This window comes from Clupea harengus, chromosome 12 (assembly GCF_900700415.2).
Source record: "Clupea harengus chromosome 12, Ch_v2.0.2, whole genome shotgun sequence".
Taxonomy (NCBI): Eukaryota; Metazoa; Chordata; class Actinopteri; order Clupeiformes; family Clupeidae; genus Clupea; species Clupea harengus.
Genome location: NC_045163.1, coordinates 23122182 through 23149760, shown reverse-complemented (window position 1 = coordinate 23149760; position 27579 = coordinate 23122182). Strand labels below are relative to the sequence as shown.

General features: G+C 42.8%; 1 protein-coding gene across 3 annotated transcripts in view; it reads right to left on the bottom strand.

Moving 5' to 3' along the window:
* The window catches only part of LOC105911107 (ras-specific guanine nucleotide-releasing factor RalGPS1-like), an 83082-nt gene that overhangs the window by 50851 nt on the left and 4652 nt on the right, over positions 1-27579 (bottom strand). For 2 of the 3 annotated variants that reach the window (XM_042709375.1, XM_042709377.1), the window contains exons 2-8: positions 19035-19100; positions 18353-18512; positions 14809-14913; positions 14455-14505; positions 9964-10047; positions 6246-6335; positions 3886-3978 (exon numbers count right to left, since the gene is read on the bottom strand). In XM_042709375.1, coding sequence (XP_042565309.1) covers positions 3886-3978; positions 6246-6335; positions 9964-10047; positions 14455-14505; positions 14809-14913; positions 18353-18409 — 480 coding nt within the window. In that variant the 5' untranslated portion in view covers positions 18410-18512; positions 19035-19100. The remainder of the gene's footprint in view (positions 1-3885; positions 3979-6245; positions 6336-9963; positions 10048-14454; positions 14506-14808; positions 14914-18352; positions 18513-19034; positions 19101-27579) is intronic. The other variant, XM_042709376.1, reaches the window with a different exon arrangement.

The window sequence follows — 27579 nt, the reverse complement described above, 5'->3', positions numbered from 1 at the left end:
TCCTGTCCAGTTCATACATCATGGCACCGCATGTGCTGCCATACGATGTGCTTGAATAAAGCAGTGAGATTTGGTACGTCGTTCTTTCACTAACCGGCCATTTTCCATGGACTCTCTGGTTCTCCAATATGATATCCCATTACAGTTTCTGGACGACATTGTTCTGTCTGTGTCTGTTTTGCTCCGATATCTTGTTGCTAAGCTGTTTGTGAGGCTTTAAAAATAAAATAAGAGCAATATTACAATATTATTGCCCTCATTCACTGAACAAATATCAGTTCATTGCAAGCATGCGGGACTAATTTGTCCCTTCAGCTTTTGAATTTATAAAAGATGGGAATGGGAAGGAGATGCATGTGTTCGTTTTAACGGCGTGGAATAAATAGCACAGGCCATTACACGGCTCACAAAACAGCCATTCCTGGACAGATAAATCACGGGGAAAATCACTGTGATCATTACACGTCAGCAGATGGGAGGCACACAAATAAGGAAAAGTCTCCCTTCATCTTTAATAGGAGGACACTTAAATGGTTTGTAGAGGAAAAATTAGCAGTCCCTGATAAGAGTAAAATAAAAAATAACGAACCGCTATTCATGCTGAGTTACGTGTTTAGAGGACCCGAGGGTTAACGTAACTAGACGCCGGTCCTCTATTTGAAACAGAACCTTGGCACAGCGCATGTAACTTACTACAACTACTTACTGCTTCTTTTTTTATTATTTTATTTTTATTTTGGTCATCTGGGTTTTGACAAGAGTACAATCAACATGACACATTTACAATACCTTAATACTTCAATACTTTGAAAACACACAAGTTCCTTCCTAGTTCAGGACTCATTAATAGGCAAAATATATCATTTTGAACTTGAAAATATCAAGTTCTTTATAGTCAATTCTTTACAATGACCAAAGGTTTACCTTCTAAAAAATAATGATATATATATATATATATATATATATAAACAAATGAACATGGGGAGCTTTCAACTACTTACTACTTCAAATGACACTTTAACCTACATGCATACATTCTTCGGTCGGCCATGTTGTTGTGTGGTGTGGCATGGTGGTATTGATGGAAATGTTTTTCTTTTACTTCAAACCAATAAACTCATTATCCAACATTGATGGCACAAGGAAAAAGGAAAAAGACTAGACTGTCAGACTGGAATTTCTGAGTCTTTATGGAAACAACTGGTCCCAACTAAGGGGCCAAAACTCAATAGCTGTAATTATGGCCGCAGTGGTGTTATAATAATGAGAATTGCCATTATGCACATGTCCAAATATGAGGATCTGTCCTTTGTCCAAAGGTGCTTTTTGCTTCAGACAAAATGAAACTGACAGATAATAAGCTAAATCATGTAGTTAATCAAAACCAGTTTATACCCACTTTTATTATAAGTCATTTCACTTTACAATAATTAATTGTGTTTGTTTAAAAAAAAAAGAAGAAAGCTGCTTTAGTATTTGAAAGCATATTCAAATACACTGTTGCACATATAGTGCCTTAATACAGACAGAATGGTATTAAGCTCTAGAGAGCTAACCCTGCCTTGTCATTTGTGCTTTGTTTGCCTAGAAAGATACCTTAAAAGGTCAGTTATTAAAAAGATTGAGAATGACGCCTGAAACTATTCTCTTAACGAAGGTCTTTCCGTCTTCAAATGCACTGAAAGCCGGTTTTAATGAGCAGTACTAAGGGACATAAGAGAGAGCACTCAGCCCGTCCCTGGAATGTAGCTCTGCTAAAAGAAAGCTGTTGGAGGGTCCCTTCCACTGCCCCCCGTCACCGGCGCTCATTACTCTTATGGCCAGATGCCCCTCAGGAGGGCAATCTTCATTCCAGGGGTCACACCCCTCCTGATATAAGTCCCAACAGTGCCACCCCATGCCCAAATGTTTTAAATATGTTTTTAGAATCTTGTCAATGATGAATGCCTACTCCTTTTTCACGTTTCCCAGATATCTTTCTCCTTTATCTTTCTTTTCTCCCTCTCTCCTCTCCTCTCCTCTCTCCCTCTATTTCTCTTTTCTCTCTCCTCTTGTCACGAATTCCCCTGAATTCTAGTTTGTTTTTCATCTGGGTTGTGTTCATGTGTTATCATCCCCTGTCATTTCAGATCCGGCTACGCCTACATGCTCGGCAATCTCCTCATCTCTCTCACCTGTTAATCTCCGCCCATCTCTGCACCTGCAGCTCATCTCCGCATTAGGTGCGGCGTATTTATACCTGCCCGCTATCATCTGTTCTTTGCCAGATTGTCTTGTGTGTTTTGCCAAGCTTCCCCGCGATTTGTCTGTTAACCATAAACCTGATTACCCTGTATTTAGACCCTGGACTGTACCTCGGATTCCGTTTTCTCTGCCTGCCCCTCGTCTGAATTGTCTGCTGTATTATCTGATCTCCCGGTTTTGACCCTGCCTGCCTGTCCACCGATTACGGATACCCTGCCTGCTCCTTGTCGGATGGTTTGCTGTACGGACGGATCTCCCGGTTTTGACCCTGCCTGCCTGTCCATCGTTTACGGATTACTCTGCCTGCTCCTTGTCGGATGGTTTGCTGTACGGACGGATCTCCCGGTTTTGACCCTGCCTGCCTGTCCATCGTTTACGGATTACTCTGCCTGCTCCTTGTCGGATGGTTTGCTGTACGGACGGATCTCCCGGTTTTGACCCTGCCTGCCTGTCCATCGTTTACGGATTACTCTGCCCGCTCCTTGTCGAATGGTTTGCTGAACGGACGGATCTCCCGGTTTCGACTCTGCCTGCCTGTTCCCCGGATAACTCTGCCTGCTTCACTGTAGTATTACTGAGACACTGGGCTGATGACCAGGGTTTGACTCTGTTGTGTTATAACCAAGTAAAGAAACGCAAAACTACTTTCTGTGTCTGTCGTGCTTTTGGGTTCCTATTGTGTCTGTACCTGAAAACGTTACACCTCTCCCTCCCCCTCTCCCCCTCTCTCTCTCTCTCTCTCTCTCTCTCTCTCTCTCTCTCTCTCTCTCTCTCTCTCTCTCTCTCTCTCTTCCCCCCCCCCCTCCCTCCCTCCCTCTCCCTCTCTCTCTCCCTCCCTCCCTCACTCACTCCCCCCTCATATTTTAAAGCAGCAGCTATGCATGGCATTTCAGGATTCATTTTTCTCACCCAACAGAATTACAGTGGAGGCTCTCCTCAGTGTACTGAACACCTAAGAGTTTCTGTGGAGGCTCTCCTCAGTGTACTTAACACCTAAGAGTTTCTGTGGCGCTGACTTTCGACAGCTTCCCTTGTTTTTCTTTCCACGAAGATGAACGGACTTGACTCTACGTTGTAAAAATGAGTAAATGTTTATTGTAACACGTGGTCTCAAATAAGAGCAAGTACAACATGCTGATGACAACACCGCTCAGAGAATTTACAACCACGTAGGGGTGTTATGCAGGTTAATCTGCTACCGCTGAAACTCCACTGGGTCCTATTCATTGCCAAGATACAGAGCAAATGTAGTCAGGATTGCAAGGTAGCACATGTTTCTCTAGCTGATAATTACATTTACATTTACATTTACTCATTTAGCAGACGCTTTTATCCAAAGCGACTTACATATGTGTGACTTACAACTTTACATTTACACTGATGGCACACTGCACATCAGGAGCAATTAGGAGTTCAGTGTCTTGCTCAAGGACGCTTCGACAGGGAATCGAACTAGCAACCTTCTGATTACTAAACGACTTCTCTACCTCCTGTACCACTGTCTCCCCCCCTAATTAGCACAAATGCTACACTTCCAGATGCACACCTCCAGTGCATATCAATTGCAAATATTTCCCAGAGATACACTGACTTCACAAAGTGAGGGCAAATAAAGATGGCATAAAAGATGGCTTTGCTTACCGACCAGGTCTTGCTGAGTCTGAAGATCGGTGCGCTCTGCAGGGCAGAGACCACAGAGACCAGGCCATGAATGTTGTTCAGCTCCAATAGTTTCTGAAGGGGTAAAGGAATAAAAAAAAAGTAATCATGACAATATGCTGGAGTTTTTAAACAACCAACCAAAGCCTGTATTTTACCTCATGGTTTTTAATAAGTCTCTTTCACATATGAAATCCGCAACAAATGTCAGATCAAAAACAATCCGTAATTGATAACAAATTGCCATTCTAACTTAGCCTTCAATCACAGCAAAGTTCTGTGTGTCTTCCTTCCCACATGAAACAGCATATTACAGAATAGTGAGTGAGTGCCAGCAAAGATTGCTAGTATAATAATACGTTATTAATGATAATTGTATATTATTATTATAGTATTTATATTTTATATTATTATTATTATTATTATATTGTTAGTATATATTATTATATTATAATATTAGTAATAAATCATGGCGCAGTCATGGTCAAGGTCTCATGCCAGTTAAACTAGCTACCCAACTCTGCCTTAGGAAGCCATCTTCACAGTTGGCAGTTGCTAGGGTGTGTTAATGTAAACTAATGAGTTGCTAAGGTAACTGTATGTATTTGGGGGGCAAGCCGCTAATCTGCACAGGCACCCTGAATCCTAATATGCAGAAGTTGCAGAGGTTAGAAGTGCTTCGAATGACGACGGAGTTATGCATTTACAAATGTGGACCTCTATTTGCTTCAGCACTTTGACCGATCACAATCATCATCAACTGGCATTACTTACACAATAGAGGTCTTTTCTGCGAGGAATTTGTTTAGCATAATGTTATTCTTTTTTCAGGTAAACATTTTCTCATCATCTACATTTCAAGAAAGTGGAAAATAAAATGTAGACTTTGAACTACTAGAATAAAATACCTAAACGGGCGCAAGAGACAAATGGAGACTGCGCAAAGAATATGTACCTGGATCTGTGACAACAGACCAATTTATATAGTGACAAAAAATTATAGTGGCCTCTAAATGTGTAAATAGCTAGCTATTAAATTATCCAATGGCCTCAATAATACAGAATATTCAAATTGCATCTGTTGGCATCATCCAGCAACACTAAAAATGTCCTGAAAAACCACCCACATCTTAAATTCTTCTTTAATGGTTCAGCTCTTAGGGAGTAGTAGAGGAGAACAGTAATGCCTTTTGAACAGCACGTTGATGGTTTTTATGTGCTCTTGCATATTTTTCAGGTTTTTTTTACGAGTTCCCTGCTGTCTCTCGGCAGAGATGATGCAGTGTTCTCATCAAACTCCCACGTTATGACCTGAGGGAGGAACTCCCTCCGTTTCTACACTCTGATTGGACAGTAGTCAGCTGAGAGATGCTGTCAGTGATGGTGTCTTTGCGTTATACTGTCAGCCAGCTGTCCAGAATCACGCCCGCAACCATCATTAAGGACACAGAGGCCTTATCATCAGGATTTGTGCTGCATCTTTCCAACAGGTACATGCTGTGAATTGATGGTGCATAAATTACATGCACACAGCCAAGCACGTTCCAGGGACACAATACTACAGGGACACGTTTTACTTGAACTGCTCTTTCAGATCAGTTTAGATCAGATTAGGCTTTGGACTCATTCTAGCTCGAGCTCCTGCTGCACCATCCTCACCGAGTACAAGCATTCCCATGTGGTCATGGATGAACTATTTGTGTGAGCAGAGTTTAGTGTTCTGCTTTAGAAATCAAAACAGTGCTTTCCAAATGGTCGACGTGGTCACTTTGAGGACAAAACGTTGTTGGGGGATATGAGCCGAGGCAAAATATATGAGGCAGACACAAAAGATTATATACTTTTATATTATGATAATTTCAGATAAGTAACTGGTTTGCAAAAACTTGGCAATGATGAACTAAAGGGGAAAAAAACGAAAGGAAATCAGTTATTAATCTTGGACTCAAAGAGATGAATGTTTAGATCTCAAAAACTCATTCCTACAAAGCAGTTTTTCTACTCCCACTTCACAGACAAATAAAGTAAAAAGCACTATTTGTGGTGTTTTCTGAGCACCAAATGCAAATACACTGTACAGTGACCAATGTAGAGGTTGTCACTTTTATCAGTCTGCTCTTTAAATGCTAGGGCAAATATATTGGACAAAATCAGCTACCAGAATTATCATTTGGTGACATTACAGTTACAAATGATCATTGTCCATGCTTGTATTTTTCAGACAAGGCAAACGTGTTGCACACAGATGTGCTATAGACTGCACATGGACAGCTTCTGTTTAATTCTTCACAACAAATGTAAAGGAACATTTTGAAAGCAGATTCTGAGGAATGTGCACTCACCTTTGCGATTTTAATAAAATGGGTCAGAATCTCTGCCCGAATCTTCAAAGTCCGAGCTGTGAGGATTTCTCTCACCAACCAGAAGCTCACCTGAAGAAATCGAATCAGTTATGAAATCACTAAATCACCAACCAGAAGCTCACCTAAAGAAATCAAATCAGTTATGAAATCACTAAATCACCAACCAGAAGCTCACCTAAAGAAATCAAATCAGTTATGAAATCACTAATCAGCTCAAGTCTTATGCAAAGGAAATTACTGAAAATGTATAATAAATGCATAAATCTTTTTTTTTTAATCAATTCATCTTTTTGCATGTATTGCCACGGACTAAAGCGTGGTGCTTGGGCTGCCACTGCTTATTTACAAGCATCTTTCCAAGAAGAAGCATGCGCATACAGATGTTCATGATTTCATCTAAATTACATTAGAAAGAGAGGCCACAGGTTCTGTTATCAATTATCATTACCTTTCCCTGAGTAGTTTTCAAACAAAACTAAGCAGTTAACGTGAGAGACGGCCCCATACTGGAAAGATTTATGCATTATGTATTGTTCAAATAAACAGGGTACCTAACAATTACTGCCCAAGTAGTTCTTGAACAGAGCCCTGCATGTCAGCCAATAACTGAAGATTTAGAGTATGTGTATACAAAAAACCCTTGACGATGACGAATGAATTGACAACATATTTGTCAGCAATTAAGAAATGAGCATTTAAATCAGAAGGTCAGGCGTTTTATGGCCCAGGCTGTAAATTCTTTCAGCAGCCAAATAGTGACTTATGGAACAAGAACGGAACTGACAGTGAGTTACATTAAAGTTCTATGAACTGCTTTTGACCTCAATTTCACAACTCGGCCAGGCCCCGCTACACACACACACACACACACAAACACACACACAGACACACATTACCCAAACCTGCTGGGAGAGTTTCTGTCTCCTGATGGAAACGTCTACAGCTACTTGTTTATTTGTGTAATAGCTTAAAGATGTCTGCGAGGAAACATTCGTCGTCGAGAGTAAATCTGAGCGAACGGCCCCGAGGCTGGACGCCTGCTCTCAGGGGCTCAGGCGCTGTGTGGCCGACAAGCGGCGATATTTTCTCTGCAAACTCCATTTCTAATTAAACAAGCTGTAAACCTGGGAGTAACAGGGGAGCCATTCCCGGCACAACACAGGCGCTTCAGGTGCTGTGCCGGGGGGACCAGAAAAAAAATCCGCTTACTGACAAAAACACGTGTGGAAATACACTTTTTTTCTCCAGCACTCCAATCACTTGAAATCTTTTTTCACACAGGCTGCTCATTCACGGAGTGCCACCGGACGAACGGCCCCCGCTGGAGCTGTAAATATGTCAGAACGCTGCGAAATTATCAACTACTACGTCTGGCCAAATGGATGTCTTTCCCATAAATCTGCCAGGAAACATGCGCTGCACTCCGTACCCACGACCTGGGAGCATGATGACCTATGACCTGTGCAGAACATCAGCATGACAAAAGAGGAAATTAGATCATTAGAACGGCCTGTATGTATGCTCGGGATAGAGTTAACTGGTGTTGTATTAGGGGATAGGATTTCTGATTCAATTCAATTAAATACAACTTTTCACAGTTTTCACATGTACAGATCAACATTAAAAAAAAATTCAAATCATGTGCTCGGGATCTACTTACTACACTCAACATCTGATAGCTGAGAATATCCTTAACCCAAAAACCTCACCGACACAACCTCACTATCACTGACAAACCTATTGAAGCCATTCAGAGTCAACTCAACAGTCTGGCTGTTTGGCTGATGAGGCAGAGCCACTGCTACAAAATGCTACAATGCTACTGCTACAAAAACACCTCAGGCATTAGTGCTGAACTGTAATAATTCTCTACGTGAATCACCACCTTTCCTCTGGACTTCATTCCTGCCATGTCTGGCGCATCTCCAGGGTTAGGTATTTAAGCACCAGGCCGTTAAGTGGCTACGTTTCTGTTTTTTCCTTCATCAAGAACCATCACTTTCATGGACTTTTAGTGTCTCTGTAAAAGGCAAAGCCAAAAGAGATTAATAATCCTTCATGAATACTGGAATAACTACACGGCACCGCTGGGCACATAACTGCATAAACACCTCAGCAGAACAGATTTTGTCTACTAACCCTAGACGAAATCGATACAATAATTCTGTATTGAAAGCAAACAAACGACAGACTATCCATCAACAGTTTTCCTTCTTCCTCCGTGTCCCACAACATAATTCCCCATCCCTTCACACAGCCTAATGACCTCTCCCTCCCTCTGACCTAGTCAGGACGACCTCAACCATAAGTCACCCCAACTCCAGCCAAAGTTACGAGTCAAAGTGTTCACAGGTCAGGATCCTTCGCCTTTCCAAAAGTCCAAATCTGGCCCTTCATGCTATCCTGACCTTTCTCATTGAAACGTCCCTCTCGAGTCTCCACACACTCTAGGCAGCGATGCTAGAGAAACCTTAACCAGACATGATCTTTCACCTCTGCTTGAAACACGCATCTCTTTATGTCACTCTTCACATCCTCTGCCAAACATCTTACATGCCCTAGTAGAGAAAAGCGGTGAGGGCGTCGACGGGTAATAACTCTAAGTAATCTGCCGCTACCTAAGGTGCACAGATCAGCGGAAAACTTTTCGCCCCTCTGCGTGGGGATGATTTATATTGTCTGCTTTGGATTAGGACGACGCCATAGCATGAGGGGCTGGTAATGGCTTCATGGTACGTTCATGTCTATACAGACATAGTCACAAAGCCCGTGGAACAGCTGCAGGGTCTTTGCGCTAATGGGCATAGGGAGCCAATTACCTACTGTACCACTGGCGGGAGCCAGCCAGCCCGGTGAGGTAAGCGCTCAGTGGCGAAAACGTGTCGTCATGCTCCAGCACGTTATGACAGGGGATCAGTGTATGGGACGGGGTAACGATGCACAGATGAGTTCCAAAACTTCAAAATCTGGGCAAAAATGGTTGATGACTTTATATTTTATTTAATTTTTTTTGTTCTCTCAGCTTCGGAAAACACATCATTAGCACTAATGGTTAAAATGATGCCCTGTGTAGTGAAAACAGAAGCGAGTCGTGTCAACAAGTGTTCCAGTAGCAGGCTGGGTTGGGCAGCCTCCATCCAATCCTCCACCCAACTTACATCTTTTGTTTATTGTATCTGCAATTATGGAGGCCGTATTAATCGGTGAACAGTAATAGAAAACTGAAATAATTACCCTTTTAAGTCAAGAATAACACATTACAGAGCAAAAATAATAGCGCAACACAGACATATCATTATGGCCTTTTGGACGTGCATCACACAAGAATATATAAACACAAACCTCCAGAGCTATGACACAAGGAAAGAAGCAGCCATTAACAGCAGGACCACCTGAATAACGTAGCAATTCATTTGAATTTACTTCGACCTGAACGCAGTTCGGATTCAGAAAGTGGTGAGCAATGAGACAGAAACTATATTATTTTAGACTGTCAGGTCTAACCCCAGCAAGAAACTGCTCTGGGGGGCTCCTTGCTGTGTCTAAGACATCTGTGTCCGTGTTTTTCAGTTTAACACTACTGAACAAGCTTAGCAGACATTGTGTGCGTCATGTCCAGTCAGGTGTTTTAAAGCACCATTGTGTGCGTCATGTCCAGCCGGGTGTTTTAAAGCACCAAAGCTGAATGGGGACTCACCTGATTGAATCGGCGTGTGAAAGCCACCACGTTAGGCGCCAGGACGTGTTTCTCCTTCTTGTTCCACCCACAGCTGGCAAGCTCCTTTAAACACAGACACACACACACACACACACACACACACACACACACACACACACACACACACAGACACACACACACACACACACACACACAGACACACAGACACACAAACATAAACACAAACAGAGTGAACTTCATGATCTCATTGGCCGTCAGTGTGTTCTGTGAATCTGATCTGCTATGCCCCACAGGGCTTGACTAAACCTCTCCACAGAACCGCTAAAGCCGTAAGAATCAATTGTCATCGGCTGATGTTCTTTTGAAGACACAAAGTTAGCATGAACAACACTGACATCAATTCATCACAAAATCGTCACTCTATACAAAAACTGAGAAAAACTAGCATTGTAGAGAAACTCCAAACAAAAAGTAGCTTTGAAGGCCAATAAACTTCTGTGAAGCCCAGTGAAAACCAACGAAGCATTGGCAAGCAGTGGGAGATCTTATGACGAAAACCCCATTCTTCACGCCTTCTGGTTGGCTCGTTCCCCTCTGTCTATGATCTGTGTTTATTTAAATGACCCCTAGATACACTGGGATTTTGTGTGCACAAGATCAAGTATTTTAATATGATGTGTACACTACACACACACACAGTACGTGGTGCCACGAAATTCCTACCTGCAAGGACCTTTCTCAACAGAGCAGTAATCAAAGCCAGACCACAGGAACATGCAAAAAACAAATAAATAAATCAGCAGACATTCCGCAGACAAATAAATCAACATATGAAGTACCCTATCAAGTGCAGGTGCACGAGTGTTAGTGTTATTGCAGTACATGCAAGAGGATTCACTGTACAACAGCAGAGTGGAGAGGGATGAGAAATCCTTCTCTGGGGCCTCAGAGTGGGATGAGAAATCCTACTCTGGGGCCTTGTACAATGATTGAGGGCCAAGACATCAAAGACTACCAGACGTAAAACACAGAGCAGAATCTAATCCGATCGATCTTCTTTTAGCTCACAGATGAGCAGTGCAGCATCACACTACAATTCCCACGGAGCCCACAACACTGACAGAACACCTTCTCCATACTACTCAGCCCATTAGTTTGTTCCTAAGGAAGGTCTGACAGTCGCCTGGCTTGGTCAACTTCAAGCTGGACTATGCGGCTAACAATGAGAGTGGAGATGACTATCAGGAACCACTTGGCCCTGACCTGCCACCTGTTATGAAGGACTTTTCCCCCAGGAAAATATTTCCCCCTTAGCCTCCGCAGGCTTGCTTCCTTGGCCTTTTCACTGAACTCCTGGTACAGTACACAGGTTTTTAAACCACACACCTCTAATTTCAGCCAGGGGGCTGGCTTGTTTGTCTACCCATAAAAGTAACCCAGGGGAAATAAAGCAGGCTAGATCCAATAATATTCCATATATCAAACGTGGGAATTAGACGTGTTAAATAACATGCTACAAATCACATTGGCCTTGTTGACAGCTGAACAGAAAGTACCATTTTGCCATTGATTTCAGTGCACAGTGATGAACAATGCAACTGACAACCTCATTAGAATCATGAAACAGAACAGTAAGAAAACTGTAAGAAAGGTCACCATGACGATGACAGCATCACTGTCTAGTCAGCTACACGTGTAATTCCCCAGCAAAAGGGGGGAGTGTGTTATTAGAAATAACAAATTTACAGACTCAAGGAAACTTCAGTTAACAGTTTGGCCGAGACTGTTGGAAACAAGCAATAAATGAAACTGCATTAGAAACTCATGCAATGCGTAAACATCAGCCATCCGCAATAGAAGAACATTTTTTTTTTTTAATCCAAAGTGTCAACAGAAGACACAAATCTCTCACTTCCATCACAAACACTGACATCATAGTTTATATAGACTGTATATAAACTGATAGTAAATAATGAACAAGCTGACAAATTTGTTTACAGTTTAGAACTAGGCACATGTGTTACGAGAAGCGGCTGGTCCAGAGTCTAGTTTATACCTCTCATCTGTTGTAAAGTGGTATTACATTTTTTGTAGTGACTATTTTGATTTAGTCGGAATAAAATGTGGAGACAGACATCTTGTCAAACAAAGATGACAGACCATCATGATCACTCCCTCAGTATCGAAAGAAGCACAACGCAAATCACATTTTAATGTCCGAATGTCATGGAGTCTGCCCATGAAAAACATTCTCAGAGTCAGTTTTCTCCTTATCTGTAGGTTTTGTTATGGACTTGACTTTTGTCATGCTCTAGTGAGTCATTTATAAGTTTCATGAATCGGTTTTATTCCATGGATCCTGAATCAGTCTTGCGTGCGTGCAGCTGAATCGTCTGAGATCCAGACTGAGTGTATGGTTTGAATTCTGGCTAAAAAAACGTTTCTCACGTCATTTTCTTCTTTTAAACATTTCAGTGGCTGTTTAACAAGAGACTGCTGGAGAGATGTTCGCTGACTAATGGATTTTCTCATGTAAACACACCTTATTAGCCAAACAGGCAAGGTGTTGATTGGTGGAGTAGACTGGGTCCTCAGTGGCCAATAGAAGTATGTGCAGCCTTTCAACGAAATTTAGAAATCTTTACGAGCGCAAAGATCATAGAAACTGGACTTTTGAAGATCACCTATAACTACAATGTCACACTGAAGGGTACCTTTCCAGTTGGAGTTGACCCGACTTTGTAAAGTCCCAGAGAATGCATGAAGCATAGACAAGATTAACTGCAGCTTTTGCCATTTTTCCTGGTCATACCAACCTATATGTCATGTCATGTCCATATGAGACCTGTCTATTCTAATATGCCTCCTTCCTAAGATTGTCACATGTGTCTTAATTAGTATTAGTATAGTTTTCCGGCCTATAAAAACCATCATTAAAGTCTTCTCTTGATCATGGTCATAGAGCTATTTTTGGTGCAATCACTTAAAAAGGTTTGGTAGAGCCAACACTACTGTACTACAACCATGCTTTATGCTCCATATAATAAATATAATGGAATGTGCCAGCACTACTACAACCACTAGATAGGTTATGGTATCAGTATAGTTTACTGGCCTATAAAAAACCATCATCTTCCCTTGATCATGGTCATAGTGCTACTTTTGGTAGGTTTTGTACCGCCAACACTTCTATACGCACTAGATGTTTTATGGTCCATATAACAAATATAATGGAATGTCATGTTCTAAATGTAACCCAGTCATCAAGTACTTCTTCTGACGTCACTTCAGTCAGGTGATGAGTTAACCTGAGCCATATGAGCGGGGGCCTGAGAAGGTCTGTGGACTGGGAACTGTGCGTTTAATTTCTCTGGCATTCATTTGAGGTACAGCGTGAGCCAACTACTGGACATTCTGGGCTTATTTTCTGTTGGGGCTAAAGGAGATATCTAATCTTTAACTGGAAACAAGCTTTAAAAGGATTCAGTCAGTTGGCTGTGGGAAATCCTTCAACAACACTGACTATGACATAATGGCTATGTTGATGTCTAAAAGAGAAGTGAAGTATTTCACAAAGCAAGACTTTTGCTTTTTTCTGCATATCTGGACTTGCACACAAATATGCCATTTCAAGTTTATTATAACTCAGTAGTCCTGCTTGGTAAAACACCCCTGATCTGACACTATCTAGGCTTGAGGCCCAGTCCTGTTTTTCACCATAACTCTCACCAGATGTTGTAAATTTCCATCTCAAACAATGTATCTGGTGCTTTCGCATAACTGCATTTCCAATGCCATTGCGATATCCATATCAAATCAACAGTAACTTGGCTTAAAGTACAATCCCAGGCCTATATGATAAGGCCATTGAACCACATGGTCTCCAGCCATACGAACCATATGCTTATCATAGGCTTAGAAACAGAGCTGAGCAGCAACAAATTAAATCAAACCTTGCGAGCTGAAGCCGCTTGGCTGAGGTCAGGCGGGGTGGAAATAGCCGTGTATGCCGGCACATCTCATCGTGTAATGTTCTGGCCCGTGTGTCGGCACGGAGACGGAGGTCGCGGAGCCGAGGCTGAGTCGCGGTGTCCTGACGAGGCCGCCGGCTGCCGCGCAGCTCCAGCTGAGCTTTTTACGAGACTCACGCAGTAATCGTGCTTAACCGATGTTTTCCTAAGCCAGGAATATTCGCGAGGTTTAGCAAAGCTTTTAAACTTTTTGCAACTGTGAATTTGCTCCAGCTCGGGCAGATTTGACAGCACAACGCCAGAAAAGGAATATTTACCACCCCTGAGTCCAAACTCAACACCAAATGAACTGACATAATGACGGCTAGGAATGGACAATTAGCAACTGATGAAAGTGTTTGCGTTAACGGGAACACGGTGAGTGCATGGGAATCATACTGCAGCCAGCAGCACAAGCAGATATTAAGGCCCTATGTGCTGTGTGGTCTGAGTTGTGTGTCCTGACTTGACACATCCTGATCAGCTGACAAGCTCTTACCTCTGGCTGTATGGCCTTGAACACTGGGGCATCCATCAGCGTGATCTGGCTCTGCGCCAAGAGACAAAGCAGACAGAAGCAAGCGATTCAGTTTCACCTCACCAGAATGCACTAAGTTATCACAGATGTGTGCACTTGTTTTTTATTTTTTACTTTTCAGATAGGCCTTTTTTGTACTTGACAACATCAACGAATACAATACACCTAAATATTGAGTAAATACATCTTGAAAGCCTGTTTAAAAGCATGAGGGCATCAGATTGCCTGGATATAAAGAAAATCAAGCTTGCATTAATCCTAATTAGATAGCAGATAATACGTGCCAAATGCACTCGGCTGAACTGGGATACTCACCGCAAACTCCCCTGGCGTGACCTTCAGCACGTCGAAAACAACGGCATCGTAACTCTTGGCGTAGTCCACGCCGGGCCCCTCGAGAGACTCAGAGCTGCTGCTACACTGAAGGGAGAAGACAACACATGTTGACATTGTTCAATTCAAGACAGAGGGAGAAAAAAGGCTCAGGGCTGAAGCATTGGCATAACTGAACCCAACCTACGGATCTAATTCTCATCTTGCGTAGTCTCATCACATCTTCAAAACAGAGCGACATAGTAAAATGGCTGGACTGCACACAGTGGCAAATTTAGCATTTAGCTATGGTTTACAGACTACGGCCATTTGGTTGTGTGTGACTAGGAGACCGAAACTTACTTCATCTTCCCTGCCTTCCTTTATATTTTCGGTTTCTCTAAAATTCAAGCTCCAATGCGCAAACTCAGCAGTGCACTTAACAACAGAAACCCCTTGGTCCCCGCTGAGCAGACATCAATGGTGTTACTTACGCATATATTACTTATCAGATATCGTATCAGATTCTAGAAGGTGGCCTTCTGTGGCTTATATTATGCTGAGACTCCATACAGAGAGAAGGCAAGTGAGACTACAAGCTATCAAATCTAACGCTCACCGAGATTAATCAAACATTTACTCAAAGGTCTGGAATATCGAGTCACACCAACTGCTGCTGTAACCACAGTGCCTCGGGCCACAGCAGATTGGCTGTTCACTACCCCTGCTACCACATACTCTCTTGGGCAGCCACGCTAGCTCCCCTCACGTAAGGGTGGACTCTGTGAGCTCCATCTACTTGAACGAGCAACCTCTGCCTATCTTCTGCGGTCACAGGTAGAGAAGATTCTGGGTCAGAACCATGGAGAGCGACCAGCTACAGCAAGAATACAACAAAGAAAACAACAACAACAACAAACAAACAAACAAACAAACAAACAAACAGCACCCTTAATACTTATCCCCTGCGGTGACGGCGATGGCAAGGCCATTCTGGCAGGCCTCAGAGTCAGCCTGGGGAGCCAGACCCTGGGGGCAGAACTAATAGCGTCCAACTCTGAGACACTTGTCTGTTTTCTCTCCTCAGAGAGCCAAAGGAAATGAGTTGGAACAGGGCTGCTCTGTGCGGCTGCCGAACGTAACCAGACAACGTGGATCCCCTCAGCAAGGAAATCTACAAACAGTGCGTAGATGGCCAAGACATCGGAGTCCAGGATCCAAATTAACTCGTAGCTTAAATCCAAGAGTCAGGGGAAAAGACACGTATACGTGCAAGAGATTTGGAACAGCATATACTCTTGAACTGAATCCTCTTTGAGATATGGAACAGCGTATACTCTTTAACTGAATTCTCTTTGAGATATGGAACAGCATACTCTTTAACTGAATCCTCTTTGTCTACAGTACAGCCTCTACAGTTTTTAGTGTTAAATAAACCTTCAGCATGAGTGATGCCTAACCCTACAGCATTTGTAAGGATAGGCGCGCTCTACTTTAAAAAAAAAAAGACGATTTGGGTGCGAGTGTAAAAGACTGTTAACTTAAAGTAGAAAAAAACGCACTCTCAAGCTTGTCTCATTGCTTATTTATTTTGACCAGTTAATCGACAGACGCGTTTCGGCCTAAGCCACACTGCCAAGCCCTACACACTGACGATGGCTTGACAAGCCCTACACCATGCCATTAACTACAATACCATATTACAAGAGGTATAAACTGGCCATCGTTTTTCACCGAACCTCAGGCCATTGGGTGGGGCTATTTCTCTACATCCAGAGTATGACCCATCACACACTGTTAGAGAACTGTAGTGACACAAGCAGAAAAGGGGCAGATCATTTCATTCTACAGCTAGCGCATCAACAGGCCTGTACACAGGAGTGCAACACACACACTCTATTTGTGGACACCAGCTCAAATTTGAACAGATTTCACTTCATATATGTGAATATCCGCAATACTTGAATCTGTGAAAGTCCTGTACTGAAAAAAATTGCTTTCAGATCCCCTTTATGCTGATAGCAAATCTCCAAACACAGTTAGCAAGGGTCTTCTGGGTTAGCTCTACAACTACCATTTCACACGGGTCATGTAATGACGGGACCATGTTGGGCGGATCCACCGGATGCCAAGAGCACCATGTCGGTCTTTGTGCTGCAGAGTCTCAGTTCGTCTCAGGACCAGCCATTTGTTGACATAATGCAGCTCTCCAGTCCAGAACAATACAAAACATGGTCGCGATCTGTAATCTTTCCACATCACTAATTGGAAACAGCTGCGTTGCATCATACAGGCAAACTTTGGAGGCTCCAGGACACTCCAGTGAAACAACTTGGTTAGCAAGAAGATGGAAACACACAGTGGGGATGGAAAGCCTGAAGGGAGAGTGTGTTTAAGGGTTAGGGTATAGAAGCCTGAAGGGAGAGTGTGTCTAAGGGCACTCGAGCTACAAAAAGCCCAACTAGAGCTGGGAGACATATTGCACTGCAGAAAAACCACAGAGGACAAATAACCTCTCTCCCACTGCACTGTACACTGCACATTAGGCACAAGAGCCTCTCTCCCACTGCACTGTACACTGTCCATTAGGCACAACTACCCCACTCCACTGCACTGCACACTGTCCATCAGGCACAACTACTTCAATGCAGGATGATGGCACAGGGGCTTTGATCATGTCCAAATAGATACAGCCACTAGTCATTAGATAAGACTGGCCAGTCTCAAGCACTGCAGTCACAGGATCTGTGTCCTGCTGAACGCAACCAGACAACGTGGATCCCCTCAGCAAGGAAATCCAAACACAGTGCGTAGATGGCCAAGACATCGGAGTCCAGGTTCCAAATTAACTCATAGCTTAAATCCAAGAGTCAGGGGGGAAAAAGACAAGCACACGTGCAAGAGATTTGGAACAGCGTATATTCTTGAACTGAATCCTCTTTGTTAACTACAATACAATACACTACAGTACAGCCACTAGCCATTAGATAAGACTGGCCAGTCTCAGACACAGCACTCACAGGATCTGTGTCCAGAGTTATTGCCTCCTGATCCTGACAGCATCAGTCTTGCACATACAGAAGAACCGAGGGGCAGGGCTCATTTTAGAGTTGTATTACATAACATCTCTTCCCACAACAGTCCCTTCTGCCTTGGAGTTACTTTATATTGTGTATCAGACCAGGTGGAATGACACCAAGGGATAACACAGGGCTGCCCAGGTGGACTGAGACCAGGGGATAACACGGGGTTGCCCAGGTGGACTGACACCAAGGGATAACACAGAGCTGGCCAGGTGGACTGAGACCAAGGTATAACACAGGGCTGCCCAGGTGGACTGAGACCAAGGATAACACAGGGCTGCCCAGCCCGACTCCTTAGTATCTATCCAACTAAGCTTTTTAGCTGGAACCCTAAACCAACGCACAGAGGCCCGTCAAGGGTATTACACCAGTCAGGTGGGCGTTCATAAAAATATTTCCAAACCAATGGTGATTCTCAAAGGACATACACAGATACACAGAAACGGCACTAGGTGGCGCTGTACCTCCGAGGTGGCAGAGTTGATGCTCGCTCCATCCGACAGGCCGTCCCTCCGGTACATGCTGGCAGGGAGGCCAGGCGGTGGGGTGGGGGTGGGGGTGGTGGGGTACAAGAGGGCAACAGCGGCCCTCAGTTGGGCCTCACATGTGACCAATCAGCCATGCCTGGAGAGAGAGAGAGAAGAGAGAGGAACAGTTGCAGTTACTGAGCTCAATGTGTCACAGCCTGGAAAGAGATTAAAAAGAGACAATGTAAAAGCGTGTGTGATCTTCCCATGTAAAAGCGTGTGTTCTTCCAATGTAAATGCGTGTGTGTTTTTTTAATGTAAAAGCGTGTGTGTTCTTCCAATGTAAAAGCGTGTGTGTTCTTCCAATGTAAAAGCGTGTGTGTTCTTCCTGCAGTAATTGAGCTGATGGTCCGGCGGTAGCCTACATGAGATACCGCTATAGTCATTACCAAATCACCACAACACATGGGTAAGACACATCCAGACACTGTTAATTCTGTGATCCAACACATCATGAAGGCATCACAGTGTATACTATGATGGGTACAGAGGACACCTTAAAGTAACACTATGCAACAATTTGACACTTTTTGAGGTATGGTTTTATAGGCAACTAGTTTTGGTACCATCCTCAAATTCATTTTGATAGCATATGATCATGTGAAAGACAGATAAACACCTGTGTATTCCCCACTAGCCATCCAGGATATGCCCTATGTAGTTCTGTGTACCGGGCTGGAACAACCTGCAAAAATGGAAGAAAAGCTTTCACACGCATGACATTGCCAGCTTTACTGCCAAAAGACAACATTTAGTGTGTTGGCAAGCTTCTATCAGTGTCAGCTAGGCTGTTGGTGGTGTCTGCAAGGTTTTTGCATGCCTTTTAGGTAGTTAACTTACTAGTTTTGGAACAGAACTATGTACTGCTGCTTTAAATCAAACACACTACAGATTAAGGTCCAGGAGTTCATCGTCTGAATGAGAAAAAGTAAGTAGTGAAATTTGGCAGGGTATGCTTTCTCTTAACCCTGGAAAGAGGAGCAGGACAGGGCATACCTGACTGACCGACAGAAAGACCGCTAGACCAGGAAAGAGCGAAACACGTCGGAAAGTATGTGACTTTTTACAATGGAAATGCACACACACACACCAAGCTTGCAGACATTAATGTTTTATGGAATGGCTGCACTCCAGGCTGGAAATTTAAACCATCCAATTCTTCTCTCTCTCCGTAAGAACAAAATAATCATATTTCCTCTGAAGGGAAATCCAGATACTGGGGAAGTCAAGGTAGGGGAAATTCTTACATACTGATTTGGTGCGATACTGCGTGTAATATTCCAAAATGTGGATAACCGAAAAAACACCGCTGCCATTCAAAATGTATTCAAAATTCTTGTCAGACTTGCACATTTCATCAATTAACACGCCATGGCGATGTGTGCTCGTATCACAATGGTGGAAACGGGGGGAATAACACTGCTAAAACCACAGTCTCATTTGGACATGTTGAGTTTGGAACGTGCATTGGAATACACTGTTTTATGTTTGGAGCTTAACATGAAGTGTGTGCATACTGCTGGCTCTACCAGGTGACATCACTCAGTGTAGACTTCAAACAGAGCTGTTGGGCTGCAGTGCCAACTGTGTGTAATAGCAGTAGTGCTGGTTATATGGCCTAATGCTGCAGCTGCATTCAGCAGGGATTTAATCCCGTTTGTGTAACGTGATTTTGTATGGTGCCCAGGCAACCGTAGAGTGATGTCACAATCAATAATATTCCATGTCTGTTTTGCCTAACTGAAGCCTAGTAACTATACTATCTGGCCTAGGATAACAGTCAACAGTCAATAGAGCTTTGTGCAAAGCAATCACTGTGCATGCAGTCGGAGAAAATGCACTGTCACAGTCTAATTAGGCTTCTCAGCAGGTCTGTTGGAGAACGGTTCTATTGATGACAACAGCTGTGTAGGATAGCAGGGGGTGGAGCTGCAGAGTCGTGAGAAGGACAAAAGACAATATGGTTTGACAGCTTGATTGAGCTTTTGGCTGAAGTGATGCAGTTCATAGCAAAAATAGCTATAATTAAAATCAGTGAGAGGAGAGGATCTTGGTGTTTTTACTGGTGTTGTTTTTTTCAACTCCACAAAATGATGTTGGTCACTGCAAAGGTATTTTGCTCTAACCTGACATTTAGTCATTCAGCAGCCACATACAACACAACTACAGCAAAAATCATGTTTTGTTAGGAATGTGTCAAAAAGTATATTTTAATGTGGGCCCATGACTTTAAATGCTTGTGTGAGTTTCCGATGAGAAGCTCATAATCAGGCATTGGGGTTTGCAGGATGCACACATAGAAGAGGACACATGGAGGACTGATTTCACCAGGCCAGTGCTGCTCTTTTCAACAGGTTTGCATATTGCTGCTTTAATGGTAAATGATCATGACGATGCTTGTATTCACCCTAATGTATCAGGTCTTTATCATTAAAATGGCTTCCCCTTTCCTGAGATGGATGCATTGTCTTTAACATTCTGAAGACGTGTCAACCCACTCGCTCTTGCTTTTAACTCTATCACTGTTTAACAGGTTCAGAGTTCTCTCTAGGCTGCATCTGGGGAAAGAGCAATCCTAAGAACAAAACCAAGGCTTTTGTGTGGTCCTACGTTGCCCTCTTCTGTTGAAAAAGAGAACTATATTATAGGACACTTTCCTGTAAATTGCAGCTGTGTATGATGATCGATGAAATATCCACTGAATTATAGCTGCAGGCAGCAATGAAGGGGGCCAAGCAGCCCAGGAGGGCATAGGTGCCATGGACATTTGAGGTCACTGTGTTCAAGGGCATCAGCATAAACTCTCAGCAAGTTTTATGTTAATTGTTAAAATATTGGCCGACACATAAGCTCACTTCCTGTTTGATAAGCTGTAACGGACGAATGGTTTTGAAAATAAAATTAAATAAATCTGACACCTTGTGAGGCTTTGTCTGAAGATCATTTGTGCCAAATTTGGGGAAGATTCAACAAGGTTTGGGGCCACAGAAACCTTTTAAGGTTTTTGTCTAAATCTAATATCGCAGCCACATAAATATAGTTGACATTATAGCTTGTCATGTCCCCTTGTCAGGAAGGGGTCCGGAGTCCAAATACCAAGTTTGGTGTTCACATCTTGACAACAGGCCCTTATGGTATGCTAAAGTCAGGTGAAAGGGCACACATTGCCTTCTTCAAAACCACAACAAAGCCTAACCAGACAACAGCATATCCTGGATATTAACAGCCATCTTGTTTGTACTCTACAATGATCTGTCTGCAAGTGCTTTACTACCCTGCTTGCTGGTGTTTTGTCAAATGAACATTACATTCTTATATTTTTACATTTAGTCATTTAGCAGGCACTTTTATCCAAAGGAGAGAACAAATACATGAAACATGAACTAAAATACATTCAGGGGGAGAGACTCTGCCTGAGCCTGTGCTTAAAAGGAGTCATGAACTACAGAAATTGCATGTGTGAGTGTGAGTGTGAGATTGGGTGTGGGTGTGAGTGTGAAAGTGAGTGTGAGTGTGAAAGTGAGTGTGAGTGTGAGATTGTGTGTGACAGACAGCACTGGAAATTATTCCGCACCAACAAAGGCACCGCTTCTTGCTATGAGGGTAACATTTATTTTACAGTAGTCCCCTATTTGGAATTTAGTACTTAAAAATTCAATACAGAAATATAATAATGACAATCCTCAAACTGAGAGGTTTGAAATAAGAACGCATCAGAGGGTAGTTTAGTCGGTTCCATTCAACATAAACACGCCTCAAAAAACGTATGTACAGTATTCATACTGTAAGCAATACTGTGATGCCTCATACCTGCACTCAAGTAATATTGGGGAAAACAGTAATTTTAGTGAAGATTTGGCCTGTGAAAAATGTAAAACCTTTCAATAAAATCAAATATGGCCTTGGCCTTGGAACCTACCACAGTACCACCAGACACAAGAATAACTAATACATATTTTTTTTAAAGGAAACACATCAACAGTTACTGGCAGAAACACATTTTTGCTTATTGCATCACCTCCTAGTGGTGAAATGATGCTAAATTGAATCCATGTATCAAGTTTGGGTTTGATACATCACAGTGTTGCTGAGATATTACCTCACTTCCAGATTTCGTGAAAGACTGGACAAAATCTGTGGCCTGTGAAAACCTTTCAGAGTTTTTGATCAAATTCAATGGGGAGGAAAATCGAAGACGGCAGAAAGTGACGTCATGGGGTGTGTTGAACTTGGCTTGATCCAAGGCAGACATTCCTCCAACTGGAGAGATAAGTTCACCAATGGACCACGGCCCATCCAGGTGGAGAGTAAGTAAGTAAGTAAGTAAGTAAGTAAGTAAGTAAGTAAGTAAGACTTTATTTATATAGCACATTACATACAAGAGTTGCAGTTCAAAGAGAGAGGTGAAAGAGGTTGTGCGCTGGGCAAGTGCTGCATCGTCTCCTGGCCCTACCGGGGTACCTTATCATGTCTATAAAGGAGCGCCTGATGTTTTGAAATATCTATAGAAGCTCATGGTGATTGAATGGAAAAATGGAACAATTTCGAGGATGTTGCATCGGCCAGGTGGTATTTTCATTCCAAAGGAGAAGAATGCCAAGAACATAGACCAATTCTGACCCATCAGTCATCTTAATGTGAAAGGAAAGATTTTAATTTAGGAGGTTGGTGACCTGTCTCAAGGCAAATAGTTTGATCGATATTTCCATGCAAAAACCATGAATCCCAGGTGAATGTTGGAAACAAAGTAGCATGATTTGGCATCAAATTCAGGCAGCAAGGACATAAGGCAGAGACCGCCGTGTGGCATTTCTGGATCTCACGAATGCCTTTGTAACAGTGCCACACAGTCTGTTATGGAAGGCATTCAGCTACTTTCAGGTCTCTGAGAAGATTTCAGCGTTAGTCAGAGCAGATTTTGAGGATTATTCAGTTGTGCTTTAGAACAAATAACTACACCACACCCTGGCAGCATTTGGAGACATTTGGCATCATGGCTGGATCATGTACCAATCAATCAATCAATCAATCAATTCAATCTTATATAGCGCTTCTCTATACACCCGAAGTCGCTTTACAGAGTCCAGAGTCCAGATGTCATTCATACACAGTCATACCGGTGGTGGTAAGCTACCTCAGTATCCACAGCTGCCCTGGGGCAGACTGACAGAAGCGTGGCTGCCAATCAGCGCCAACGGCCCCTCCGACCACCACCAACATTCATTCATATTCATACGATGCAATGCATGTCTTTATGATGGTGGGGGAAACCGGAGTAAACCCACGCAGGCACGGGGAGAACATGCTAACTCCACACAGAAAGGACCACCACCTTTCACCATGGCAACTGAGGTACTTATAAGGGTATCCACATGGGTTGTTGGTGGTGAAAGGCTGCAGGATGGCACCCGGTTACCTCCCATCCGACCTGACATGGATGACATGATGACACTGACAGCAACTGCTCCATTTACCCATCGGCTGTTACCCGAGTTGAGTGACAGTCTGAAATGGGCAAGGATGTAAGTGAAACCTAGCAAATGTGGAAGTGTGTCTTTCAGTAAGGGACTAAAACGGTGGCGGGGAGGTTTTATATTGATGGTGATGTGATCCCTTCTATTGTAGAAAAACCTGTGAAGAGTTTAGGCCGGTGGTATAGTGTCACATTGAGTGGCCGCAGACAGGTTTCAGAGTGTAGAGAATTCATTGTCAATATGTCAGACATAGATGCCATAGACACCCTAGCCAGAAGAATAAGTAAAGGAACACAATGCTTCACTGCTTGGCCCCAAAATATCCTGTTTATTTTGTGATGCTCATTGTGGTGTATTTTTTTTTTTTTTAAGATTTATTTTTGGGGCTTTTTATGCCTTTATTTGGATAGGACAGTAAAGTTATGACAGGAAGCGAGGCGGAGAAGAGGTGGGGAGAGGATTGGGAAATGACATCAGGCCAGACTTGTTGAACCTGTGTCCCCTCGGGCAATCATGTAGCGCGTGAGTGAGAGGCTTTATCGGCTTGCGCCACCGTGCCCCCCCCCCCCCCCCCATTGTGGTGTATTTAACGCCTCAGGGAACAAAGAGACATGACTGATCATGACCACACTTCACTTATCTTCACATTACTGTCAAGCGTGTATACTGTTAAGGCTTACTAATGCTACAATAGATTTTATTTTTCCTCTGAAAATGGTATTTTTGAACTGAACAACTTTATAACTGTGCAAACAAGATGTGATATTTACAGCATATCAACCATACAGCTCTACACACAACAAGCAATACAGCTTGTAGCCTTGTACACTTTATCAGATATCAACAACAAGAATCTATTCTGATTTCCATACCCTGGAATATAAACACTGCGCTAACAACATCTCAAGACATTTTTTAAAGCATTAGATGTCGAAGTCCAATGTAAAACAGATACACCACACAAAGCCACCAGAAGCATGCATCATCCTGAGACCATGCATGCATCACTGACAGGGCATATCTCATGGTCTGTGGTCATGATTGACTCTGCCCTACTTTACCCCTGACAAGTCACTTATCCCTCTGCATTACATATTCCAGGCTCCATCATACAAGTCACTGGTTCAGCAGTAGTCTTCACAGCAATGACAGACAAGCCGCCTCGTTTTTTTTTTACATAGCTGTGGATGGTGGGAGCTGATTTTGCAGCCCTGGGATGCCCTGGGATGCTATTTCTAACCAAATGCAACATGAGTAGCAGGCCCTTATGGTATGCTAAAGTCAGGTTAAAGGGCACACCCATTGCCTTCTTCTAAACCACAACAAAGCCTAACCAGACAACAGCATATCCTGGATATTAACAGCCATCTTGTTTTTTACTCTGCAATGATCGTTCTGCAAGTGCTTTACTACCCTGCTTGCTGGCGTTTTGTCAAATGAACATTACATTTGGTCATTTAGCAGACACTTTTATCCAAAGGAGAGCATAAATACATGAAACATGAACTGAAATACATTCAGGGGGAGAGACTCTGCCTGAGCCTGTGCTTAAAAGGAGTCATGAGCTACAGAAAGCGCATGTGTGAGTGTGAGTGTGAGATTGGGTGTGAATGTGAGTGTGAGTGTGAGATTGTGTGTGAGTGTGAAAGTGAGTGCGAGATGGTGTTTGAGAGAGAGCACTGGAAATCATTCCAAACCAACAAATGTACCGCTTCTTGCTATGAGGGTAAAAGTACATTTTACAGTAGTCCCCTATCATTCCCAAATGAATCTGTTAATAAAGAGTGTATACAAACTTACTAATGCTATAATATATTTTATTTTTCATCTGAAAATGGCATTTTTGAAACTGAACCACTTGATAACTGTGCAACCAAGATGTGATATTTACAGCATATCAACTATACAGCTCTACACACAACAAACAATACAGCTTGCACACTTTATCAGATATCAACAACAAGAATCTATTCCGTTTTCCATACCCTGGAATATGAATACTGCGCTAACAACATCCCAAGACATCAAATACATGAAACATGAACTGAAATACATTCAGGGGACAGACTGTGCCTGAGCCTCTACTTAAATCTGTCATCAACTACAGAAATTGCATGTGTGAGTGTGAGTGTGAGTGTGAGTGTGAGATTGTGTGTGAGTGTGAATGTGGGTGTGTGTGTGAGTGTAAGATTGTGTGTGAGAGAGAGCACTGGAAATAATTATGAACCAACAAAGGTACCGCTTCTTGCTATGAGGGGAAAATTCATTTTACAGTAGTTCCCTGATATCATTCCCAAATGAAGCTGTTAATTAATGCAATATACATACTGTCCCAAACGGTCCCATCATGCACCTCACACACTGCCAGGCAATCCCTCTAGAAGTTACTCACGACCGAGAGCCACATCATGTTTATTATGTCGTCTATGTTGGACTAATGTCTTTCCATGATACACCAAGGCATAACAGTGTCAAAAATCGTATGTACAGTATTCATACTGTAAGCACCTGGGATGCCTCATACCTAGACTAAAGTAATATTGGGGGGAAAACAGTAACGCCTCTCCTTTCCGGATGACCCACTTTTAAGAGCACTTGTCCCCTGACCAGTAGAGCAAACTAGGACCCTAAACTGCTGGAAACTGGGCCACAGCCTAAAATAAGCCGCCTGGATCCACATCCCTCCGTGCTCCCCAGTCCTCCTGCTCCAGTCAAACAATGGGAGTCGCACCTCAGAGGCTGCTCCTGTACAATTATACCATCTTTGCACTGTACTTGAAAGTGCTTCGTTTAGTCTTTTTTTACTCACTTTACTCTTTTACAACAAGTTCTATTGGTAGTTATGTTGTACACAAGCACTATAGTTTCCTTTACATAAAGACAGATAAACATCCATAAATGAGAATGATTTAAGCATAATCCAGTAAAGTGAAAGGGATCAGGTGATCTTAATTTTTTTTTAAAGGAGGTACGGGAGCAAATTCTATTATTTTAGGAATTAAAAATGTAAATTTAAAATGTAAAATGTGCTTGCACTTAAAAGTGAAATAACAACAGGATTCTGTACTGAAATATTATTTGATTATTCAAAAACAGCTGCATCTACAGGTTTGCATTATACAGCCGATGACAAAGCAACCAAAACCAGGGCCCAATTCAGACGAACACCAGTATAAATGACATGTGTGTATGAGAGGTTCAGTGATGATGGTAGATAAATGCACATCCAACCCGTCTGCCTAAATACACAACAACAGAACAAACAGCATTGAGACTACATGGCCAGCCTGCTGCATACACCACACCAGGCCCGCCTCCTCCCCTTCTCCAACAGCCCTTACTTCTGAGCATGTTGTCATGGCAGCAGTTTGCCACTTGGAATCTCAGACCAACTGGCAGGCAGCATTTGTGAATTACTGGGTAGCCTCCAAGACTGCTCTTGGAAACAAGACTTTCACTGTAACGTGACAGAGCGAGAGATTTGCTCATGTCCTTGGTCCTTTTGATCAAAAGAAAAGGCTATAAGGGATATCAGAGGAGCCGTTGCTACAAAAACAAAGAAAAGGAACAAATTGTAGGTGTTTAAAGGAAGTAGCAGTTCACTAGTATAAAGTATAAAGCCAAAAAGACTCAGAGGTGAAAGATCCGTTTCCTCTCAGGATGGTTTATATATTCGCCGTGACTAACCCA